The 11108-nt window shown below is 42.2% G+C and overlaps 1 protein-coding gene across 1 annotated transcript in view; it reads right to left on the reverse strand.

Moving 5' to 3' along the window:
• Positions 1 to 2926: 2926 nt before the first annotated feature.
• podxl2 (podocalyxin-like 2) overlaps positions 2927 to 11108 on the reverse strand; it is a 46116-nt gene continuing 37934 nt past the window's right edge. The window contains exons 5-9 of the mRNA XM_063216658.1: positions 8846 to 9002; positions 6633 to 6694; positions 5244 to 5423; positions 3141 to 3267; positions 2927 to 3080 (exon numbers count right to left, since the gene is read on the reverse strand). Of these exons, the coding sequence (XP_063072728.1) occupies positions 2995 to 3080; positions 3141 to 3267; positions 5244 to 5423; positions 6633 to 6694; positions 8846 to 9002 (612 nt within the window). The 3' untranslated portion in view covers positions 2927 to 2994. The remainder of the gene's footprint in view (positions 3081 to 3140; positions 3268 to 5243; positions 5424 to 6632; positions 6695 to 8845; positions 9003 to 11108) is intronic.

Below are 11108 nucleotides of genomic sequence, written 5' to 3' on the forward strand. Positions count from 1 at the left end.
AGTTAACTGTTTTCGCCATGGAGACAGGATGTGACGGAAAGAGGAGGCTACAAGCAGAGGGAGAGGACGGTAGGTTCCAGATAGAAAGACACACCATTGTGCATTCCAATATGCAGACTCCCCTCCTCCACTTGTACTTGTGGCCTCACGTTTTGCTGACGTCCCGCCTTCGTGGAGAAAACAAGTTTCCCTGCTGTCAGCCTAGCCACAACAATTTTGGGGGACTACTGTATTCACCATGCAGTTTGCTAATGAGAAAATGACTTAACAATTGAGCTTTTGCGGGATATTGAAATACAATGCTGTTGTCAGTGATCATGACGTCTTACTTCCTGGTACGAGGCCACAAGCACAAGAGGGGGACGCAAGTCTACATATTGGAATGCACCCCATAAGTCCTTACTTTCAGTTCTTCCAGATTGTGTGCGATGAGTAAATTGTCCACTAGGTGGCAGAGTCGTCGTATTTTCCACGACCTAAAGCCTTTGGCCCACCACCCAACCACATCCAGCATCAGATTCAGTAACTGAATGGGAATGATGCAACACAAGTAGACAGAGGACATGGTTTCTCCAAACATTTATTGTTGTCTATGCCTTCAGAGTAATTTTTAACTCTGTGTGGTACATACTTGAACACAGAAAGCAAATGAGAATGAAATATTCTGTACAAACTCAAAAATAGTTGAGGTAAAAAAAGATAAATAAAATGTGCAATTTACAATCGGTTCTCTTACACATGAGCTTCCTAAACCTAGGTTATACCTACTATGTTGTTTACGGTCTCATAAAGACCACTTCATTGCAAGCTATGGAGGTTCTCAGAGATGATGGTACACAAATGAGAAGACAGCGAGAGAGATAGTTCTGATTATCAAATCACACATAAAACATTGTCCTGATCAGGTGCTAAATGTTCAAATGTCTATATAGCTATAAGTACAGTCATAAATACAGTCACTCATATCCACACTCACAACAGTGGTGGCAGTCTTGATGTTATGATTTAGAATGCTATTCTTAGATCATTGCCAAGCCTTGTGTTTTTCTGTGACCAACATTAAGACCTATAAGCTGGACTTCCCAGCATCATGAATATAGATAGAATATGTTGTCTCACATACGTACATAGATGCATTTTGTCTGGAGTCTGTTGAGCATAAAAATGATGAAAGAACATAATCTTTCACAAAAAATTCTAGTAACTGCAGTCACATCTTTTCTTTTAGCCTAAGCTAGGACGGCTCAGTCTCACAGAGAGCTTTTTAATGAACAGCTGTGCTTTGCTATGGACATTTCATTCCCCAATGCATACATCCTGTAATGATTGGCATTCACATTACCAATTTGATACAGTGAACGACACAGTCTGACTGGATCCTTATATTGTACAGGCTCACTGAAAAGAGCAAAAGCCAGGAAAACGGTCAGCAGCACGTGTGTGTGTGTGTTTTGTTACTTAAGAGTACAATGGACTACGTACAGTATATCCTTATTCGGTAGAATAGAAAACCAAATGGGCACACCAATAGCCATTCAAACACATATTAAAGAGCAAGACGTATGTGCTTCAGTCAAGCATTCGAACGCAGGTTAAAATGCAAAGAGCGCCAGGTCCAGCAATAGAAGCTACTGTCATTCAATAATAGCAACAGAACCAATATGCTTAAGCTGTGGTACAAGTCCTGACATTCTGACACTTGTAATACTTCAAAAGTGCCCCGAACAACTTGCACTTGACATTTAATATACACTGATTGTTCATGTAGTTCTTGTATTTTGTCACGTGGCTCTGATAGTTGTTATTAAGTGCCACTACAACAATGGTCTGCATCATTAACTGGTCTAGCCCTAACCCAGCTCTTAAGGCATGAACTCAATACATGAACCACAATTGTAACAATAGTAGCATTATAATTCAGCGTCATTAAGACTTTGGACAGGAGCACTTTAATACTTAATAAAAGCAAGGTTAGCCAAAAAAAGTGTCCGATTCGGCAGCAGAGATGTGATGGCCAAACCCTTTCTGCAGCCAGGGAAGTTGACAGGGAGGGACCTACGGGTTGATTGTCCCGGGCCAGGGAGAGAGGGGGCCCAGAATTGGGTCCTCATTCCATTGTATTACTGGGTGGGGGGGCTCTTTCAGGTGACTTTGTCCCGGGCTCGGCCAAAGCAGTCAGCGGCCCTGTCTGCAGCGCAGCATATAAACAAATTGGCGTTTAACACAGCAAGGCCCTGGTTCTAGCCATAGTCGTATTTCAATGATTTATTCATCTTTGCACTTTTTATTTCTCCTTTCGGAGGATATCTCACCATAATTTGTTAGGGTTGGGGTTATGCAAATACAAACAATTAAAGTGCAGTAACACAGATCATTTCTGTTACACCATACGGAGAGCGTCAGCTTTCCCTTCTGCAGAGTTTTTGTTGTTGTGAAAAAAAAACCCTAGTAATAACAATGCATTAAAGATAAATACAGTAAATACCTGTAAATAAAATGCCTCTGTATGTGCAATGGTAATGCAGCTCTGAAGGTGGTCAATAACACTGGTCCAAAATATTACATCCAACTGTAGTGTCTTTTTAAATCAGCCCTTAAAATGTACTTGCATGGGCCCTGTTTAGTGTGGAAAAAGGCATAAAACAACAAAGAAGTTATTGCCATGCACAGAAAAGACTAGAACAGATGTTGTACACCATCCTTCAAATCACCATGCCAACCATTTACCAGAGGCATTTTAATATTTTCCACAACAACAAAACTGCACCTCTGTTGGGCTGTTGTATAGTGCAAAACAGAATGTTGTTTAGAGGAGGGGAGGGGGGCACTTTGCCTCTTTTTTGGCCTATGTCTCACTCTGTATTGGCATTGGCCATAGACATATATAGATACGGAATATCTACATAGGCCTATGGGTGGTCAGACGAAGGGGGGCAGGGTCTGACCTCTCTCTCCATGCCTGTAGTAGTGCGTCTTGTCTGGGTGGCTGCCAGGTTAGAGGTGGGTATCCTCCTCCATGTTCTCTGGCTCCTCTTTGCCATTTTTGTTGACCAGGATCTGCCAGCCCCCACTTCCTCCTCCTCCAACGCCTCCTCCTCCTCCTCCCTGGCCCCCACTACCCCCACTGCCACCCCCGCCACCCCCGACCGGCACCCCATTGGCGCTTGACTTCTTCTCCTGCAGTTCTGATTGGCTGTCGCTGGTCACATCCAGGGTTGGGTTGTCATGGCAGCCGTTCTCCACAAAATGGAGCTCTTCCCCACGTGACTATTTTTGGGGGGGAATTACACATGCACACGAACACACACACACACACACACACACACACACACACACACACACACACACACACACACACACACACACACACACACACACACACACACACACACACACACACACACACACACACACAAAGGCAGAGATTAAAGATGGGGTTCCACCGACCCCCCTGAACTCCCCCTGAACAGACCGGTGGAGTGAGGGGGGAGAGAGGGTACCAGGCAGGCAGTCAGATGCTAGACTTCCCCGAGCCTCAACTTAAGGTGGATTGAGCCAGCGGGGATTACTTTAAGCAGAATTTAGGGGCTTATTGTGGATTTGCACCCATGTCGTCCTAAGACTGGAGGCAGTAATGGAATGCTGAGGTTCGCTGTAGTATTTTGCCATTTTAGAGGAAAGCCTGCTGACGTGATTTCCTAGCAGACACCAACTCTTTGTCAGAGCTGTCTTTCACTGTGCATCCTAACTAGTGAGCGAAGTGCTTTTATTCTCTAACTCTCTCATTAAGGGTTGTAAAACTTCTTTTTTTCAGTTTTCCACAGTCAAGTCGCATTAAAAATACATATAGATCTGAATGAAATGTCAAACTGTTGTTGTTGCTAGGTGTGGGCCCCTGGAGAGACTGAGATATGCATAAATTATGCAAGACATTTGTTTTTAAATATGGGTATAATCCCTTACATTTCGAAATAAATGTCTGCAGTTGTCCCGGCAATGTGCACAGCATTGTGTGTGTGTGTGTATGAAACCAAAAGGACCCATGTTGCACTGGCTACCCATCGCCGCCCGGATCAAGCACAAGGCCTTGACCCTTGCCTACAAAATCATTGCAGGAACGGCCACAGCTTATCTGAATGCCTTATGTTTCTGGAAGAGAACTATGCTCCTTCAATGCAGGCCGTCACGCCCTGCCGTCTGTTCGCTCTAGGCGATCCCAGTCAAAACTGTTCTCTGTTCTCGTTCCTCAATGGTGGAATGGTCTCCCAGAGGCAGCAAGACTGACATCTCTTTCAGCCTTCAATAAACAAGTAAAGACTCTTCTCTTTCGTGACTATCAACTACACTAATGCTTGAGCTGATGTGTGTGTGTATGTACTCTACACAACCCTGTCTTAAAGGGGTATGCCACTATTTTGGGGCTTAATACAGTTAAAATCGTTGGCTGGTGTTTATAAAGGTGGTAAAGTGTCTTGTTTTTCATGTTAAGCGTTGTCTTGCTTTAAGACAAGTTAAAAGAGGGAATATGTCGCTAAGCTAGTGAAAGTCAATGCATCCGTGTAGCATTGTAGCATGCTACATGGATCCATTGACTTTCACTAGCTTAGCGACATATTCCCTCTTTTAACTTGTCTTAAAGCAAGACAACGGCTTACATGAAAAATAAGACACTTTACCACCTTTATAAACACCAGCCAACGATTTTAACTGTATTAAGCCCCAAAATAGTGGCATACCCCTTTAATGTACCATAAAAAGATTGTTCCTCTCGCGCCTCAGTCGGTACTCCTCGCTGTCCTTGTCCCTACTTAGCATCTGCATTTCCTGTGCACTTTGTGTCTACTAGTATTGTCGGCTGTGTGTGTGCGCGCTTGTGTATTTATTTGCCCATGCATATCTGCATTTATATGTCTATATGTGTAGTGTATAGCTACTCTTGGTGTAATGTATGTGTACTGCCTCTGTCTAATTGTCTAGTATGTCCACACCTAAAGTCTATGTCTATGCCTGCATGGGACAGTAAGAAACGTAATTTCAATTCTTTGTATGACCAGCGCATGTAAAGAAATTGACAATAAAGCCTACTTGACTTGACTTGACTTGATGTCGGCTGTGTGTGTGTGTGTGTGTGTGTATGTGTGTGTGTGTGTGTGTGTGTGTGTGTGTGTGTGTGTGTGTGTGTGTGTGTGTGTGTGTGTGTGTGTGTGCGCGTGTGTTTTTATTTGCCGGTGCGTGCTTCTCACCATGTTCTTCATCTTGGGAAGGCGGCGTTGCCAGCAGATGTAGATGAGTCCAGAGGCGATGATGACCACACACACGGAGCCGATGATGACCAGGACCACAAACAGCTTCCCGTAGTCGCTACGCGTTTGGCTGGGCCGCGCATGGCAGCTCGACGCGCTGCTGTAGTTCTGAATGCCAATCTGGGGGAATGAAATGATACAAGATGAAATTGGGGAGCAATCAACGGAGCCATTAACCCCTTAAGACGCGGCTTCATACATTTGTTGTTACCAGTATGGTAATGACCAAGTCGTGGTGCATTACTAAAGGGTCTGTGTTGTGTCATAGTATTGTAGTGCTGTGGTAGTTACATTTCAATGGCTATTACAGCGTGCCACTGGAGGTACGGCGCGCATTAAGGGGTTAAGAGTCCTTTGGAAATTATGATGTATTTCAAACTGTTTGTATGATCCCCTCTGTCTGTCTTTAGCTTTTACCATTTGCATTTGCATTCAGCGACTCTTTCTTATTTTTTTTCTGACTATGACATTAAAATATTATATGAAATTATATTACATTACATTACATTATATTATATTACAAGGTTATCTTCCACACACCGCGCACTTCCGTCTTGTTTGTGCGTCTCTGAAGTAATCTAGTAGTTAGGAAATGGATCGCACTCAGTTTTTACTTCTTTTTTGTTGTTTTCTTTTTATTTGGACATTGCAGGGACTGATAAGGACAGACGTTTCGGCTGCACAGAGCCTTGGTGACACTGAAGAAGGCTCTGTGCAGCCGAAACGTCTGTCATATCAGTCCCTGCAATGTTCAAATAAAAAGAAAACAACAAGAAAGAAGAAAAAACTGAGTGCGATCCATTTCCTAACTATTATATTATATTAAACATAGCCATTGTCAGATATGTGCTCCACGGTATGAACATTCAGTGCAATATTCAGTACAATATACACTGCAATCTGACAATATAGGCCTGATCCCATTCACACAAATATAGTTGAAATTATGTTAAATTTAGTGATTTATTTAGCTCCTCTTGTTGGACATTGAATAATTCACTGATATTGTAGAACATAAGCATAACCCAGGTCCAAGTCTTCTTAATACATCGCCTCCAACCTTCATATCTCTCCATCGAACCCTTCTGTGGTTAATGTCTGACCATATAGGCTGAAAGACGTTAATTTCAATAATGAGAGTGATAATGTAGTGTAATGTAATGTAATACTTCTAACACTCACACTAAGTAGTAGACTTTTATCCAAAGGGTTACAAAAGAGGACATGGACAGCAATTTACAAAGTACAGCAATGCACCAGACATGGTAATAATACACAATGCAGAAATATCCAAAGTGTAAGACAGTCCAGAGGAATTTGATGCCTCACCTCTCGTAGTCCTCTGCGGATCTCTCCCAGCATGGAGAGGACATCCTTGGTGGGGATGACATCTGGGGGTATAGAACAAACGTCAAACACACATATCCACTTTAACAAGTCTGGGTGTTGATGGACTAGGGCATAAACCAAAACAAAGCAAGAAATAAAGTACGCAAAACCAGGCCTCCCATCAATTTCTTTTTCTTTCTTTCTTTATACTTTTAAAAATCTGGGCCTGCAGTATTCATCTGTTATTCAATTCATTACAGTTTTTCCACATTGGTTTGGCTCATTTCTTGAAACAGATGACATTCTCCAAATTACATGGACAAATCTCCAAACCAACTTGCTATTTTTCACAACAGAATGTTATTTCTCATTACTTTCATCACATTTCAACTGCTTTGTACATAGCTGAAGTGTCTAGAGCATTTTTGGTTATGTACAAATAGCCTACAGTTACAGTATTTCTCAATTGGTTTTGTACATTTCTCGAATCTCTCTCGCAATTTGCAAAACATAGTATTCATTCTCAAAACAGCTTTAACAAATGGCAAAACACTGTGGATAACCTGCAAAACCGAGTCTCTTGCTCAAAACCCTTATTTTGTCTTTCAAAACCAAGTTGTTGTGTCAATGAACGTATCAGCGCCAGCAGAATGGTTAGTCACTGTGTCATATTGTATGGACAAGCTAGTGAAATCAATTTCTCATGTTGTCAATTGAATAGTACACTCTTGAGGATCTTTTCTGAAGCGAAATGTTGTTTAGATTGGATGGGAAATGTTGTAAATTCGGCTTTATATTACATTGATCAGATAAGATTGAGATAGTTTCATGCATTCAGTGACAAAGCTTTTTGTGTGATATGACAAAAGCAATTGATAATGTACGAAATCACTGAGAATTGTACACAGCCATGGCATGGTGGACGAGAGCATTTGCTATATGCCGAAAACAATGAGAAACGGATTTGACCATGTGCACAGGTAACACCAGGAAGTCACAATTGAACAAAGAATTTTGAGAATCATTATTCTGTTGTGAGAAATGTACAAAACCAATTGAGAAAAACTGTAATAAGAAGAGCTTGGCCTTCTAAACTGATTCCGTCGCAGCCTAATGGTTACTCTGTCCAAAACATGTTAGCATGACTGTTCAAGTCATCATTGGCAAAATTGTCTGCACAACTGTAAATCTGTTTTGCCAAATTATCTTATAGCTATGAGAATGTCATCTCGGTTTCAAGAAATGAGCCAAACCTGAGGAGAAAAACCGTCAAACACCCATGTACCATATATAGCCTACTCCTACAGTATACAGTAGAGTTCAGATGCAAAACCCCCTAAGTGCCATTTCAGAAAATAATCTTAATTCATTTTTATTTAATACAAAGCTATCAAAATTGCATATTTTTTATGTTATTTATGTAACATAACAATCTATATGTATTATCAAGTACATGAATGTAAGCCAAACCAACAACGGTTGGTTCTCTAAAAATATAGAAGTGCAGGTCTTCAGAAATGGAGTTAAGGGGTTTTGCATCTGAACTCTTCATATGCAGTCAACACAAATCATTAGGTCATATAACCACCCTCAGATGACACCCGGCTCTGGGGTGCCAAATGGCAGCAGAATGCAGTGATGGCAGGGCCATCCTTCGTAAAGATACAATATTAATGCTGAGAACACCCCGGACACATCAGCAGCAGAATATATGAATGTGGGAGGAATTCACTACATATTATACAGTACATTGTGCTGTGCTAGTGCCGCATACTGTAGTGTACTATGCACCATGCTGCCATGGTTACAGGGTGGAGTAGGTGAAGCATACGGCAGGAGTGTGTGTGTGTGTGTGTGTGTGTGTGTGTGTGTGTGTGTGTGTGTGTGTGTGTGTGTGTGTGTGTGTGTGTGTGTGTGTGTGTGTGTGTGTGTGTGCGCGCGCGTGCGCGCGCACGGACGTGTGTATATGCAAGCGTGCATGTGTGTGTGTGTGTATGTCTGTGTGCACAAGTGTGCATACATATATCACCTTAGCTGACCAGGGTCATTTGCGGTTGGTGTTTCTGTGTGTGTGTGTGTGTGTGTGTGTGTGTGTGTGTGTGTGTGTGTGTGTGTGTGTGTGTGTGTGTGTGTGTGTGTGTGTGTGTGTGTGTGTGTGTGTGTGTGTGTGTGTGTGTGTGTGTGTGTGTAAATGCTTGTGTGTGCTTCCTTACCATCTTGGCTGGCCAGGGTCATGAGTAGCTGGTGGTCGGTGCGTGTGGGCTTGCTGAGGGAGATGTACCAGGAGTCCTGAGGACTACTCATCTTACGAGAGAAGGACGACTCCAACATCTCCAGAAGACGATCACCACTCTCCACACGGAACTCCTCCTACAAGACAACACACACGCACAAGCACGCACGCACGCACGCACGCACGCACGCACGCACGCACGCACGCACATAGAAACACCATATCAGCATCATAAAACACACCTACTCCACAACACCACATGAGAGAAGGCTGTCTGCAGCATCTCCAGGATATCCTTTCCACTCTTCACATGAAACTCCTCCTACAGCAGTGCAGCAAACACAACACCACACACACAGGAGAGGCAGCACAAAACACAGTGAGTGCACCCATGGGACGCAACCTCACACCACACACACTCAGGTTAGGGATGCAAGCGATTAATCACCAATTCAACTGACAAGAAACCCAGGTGAAATGGGCTTGTGAAGAGGGTGTGTGAAGAGGGGTGTGAGTAATGGGAATATTTAAATCACCTTTGGGGTGAAGAATTTAAATAGAACTAATTTAAATGTAGTATTTTATCTCAATTTTTAATTTTCATTTTTAGATTTAGTACGGTAGTTTTTTTTCGAGAATCATTGAGATTTTGGGGGAAAAACACAGCTTATCAATTAATCAAAAGTCGATCGATAAGGCAATCAACTAACGATTAATGAATTAATCAACAATTTGCATCCCTAGCTCAGGTCAGTTCTGGTTTCTTTATTAATCTCCAGCAAGGATAAATTTGTCTAGAAAACAGGGAGGTTGCAGCACCGAAAAAGACAACACCAACAGACAATAGCAATGTGCAGTAGTGGTGTCAACAATGATTGATTCAGCGATGCAATCCAATGCGGGGCATGGACGATCCAGAATCAATCCGGCAAGTTCCAGAATCGATCCGGCATTTTTTTTTAGTTTAAATTACTTCCATTGATATTTCAGGAGCAAATGAATGTTAAATTAAATAAAAGCACTTCAAAACATTGCAAGACTGATACAGACTGATACAGAAAACAGTCAATAAATTGTTGCTCAGTATCTGACTACTTGTATTGCCTCATCATGACTGATTAGAACATTTGCTTTGCTTTCAGTAGAAATGTAATGCATTGTAGAATTGAATCGGATCGGATCGGATTGCATAGAATCGAATCGAATCGAATCGCTACCTCCCGAATCGTGATCGAATCGGATCGTGAGGGCAGTGCTGATCCACACCACTAATGTGCAGTACTATGTACATAAATATGTCACAGCTCACCCATGAGACAAAACATCATACAATACCCCACACCATCCCACATCACAGCTACGCTCTCTGTCCGTGTCAGCACTGCTTTGTTTGGAAGAGAAGGTCAAAAGACCTCCCAACAGACCACCACACGCAAACACTCTAAAAAGTAAAACAGTGGATGGCATATGCTGTAGACTTGTTTTTGCACAAGACTACAAGTATGGAATAGCGTCCGACGAGGTGTCCTGATATCAAGGGAAATAATGGACGAGGTGGAGCGTTCTAACAGCCTGACGGCACTACTAACATACTATATTGCCTTAAGCTATTTCATTTGCTTTCCTTTGATTCCAATCATTAGTGAATTCACAGACTGACTGACTGAATGATTAACTGATTGTTTGATTGATTGATTGATTGATTGATTGATTGATTGATTGATTGATTGATTGATTGATCAATTTTGTATGGGATCTACACCACAATAGTGCAGTTTGGTATCTTATTTGGTTAGCCTAGAAAGCTACCCTACATTTCTATCTGGGCAACAGTGTAGTCTAGCCATGACCCACTGGCATGACCCACTCAGTTGCTCCCCTTGCCAAATCTGGATGGCCCAATCACATCAGTCTATCCACATAGTTGCTGGGCGGGCTTAACACATTGTCAGAGGATCTTCTGTTGGCATCTGTGCACTGTTGCAGTGTTATGGTGAATAGGTTTGGTGCACAGACTGGGCATAGTCTTACATTATTGCATGTGAGGAGGAAATACAACCATAGATCCCATGCCTTGGATTGTCTGATTGGCTTATTCATTGTGGGCCAATCACATATTTTATGTAGAAAGGCTCGTCAAGCTATTGTAAGTTATCCTTGATCATATAGTCTACATATACACGTATACAAATACAAATTGCACATACATAGCATACTGTAGTCTCTTATACAGTGTGACGTAC

The sequence above is a fragment of the Engraulis encrasicolus genome, chromosome 14, assembly GCF_034702125.1.
Source record: "Engraulis encrasicolus isolate BLACKSEA-1 chromosome 14, IST_EnEncr_1.0, whole genome shotgun sequence".
Taxonomy (NCBI): domain Eukaryota; kingdom Metazoa; phylum Chordata; class Actinopteri; order Clupeiformes; family Engraulidae; genus Engraulis; species Engraulis encrasicolus.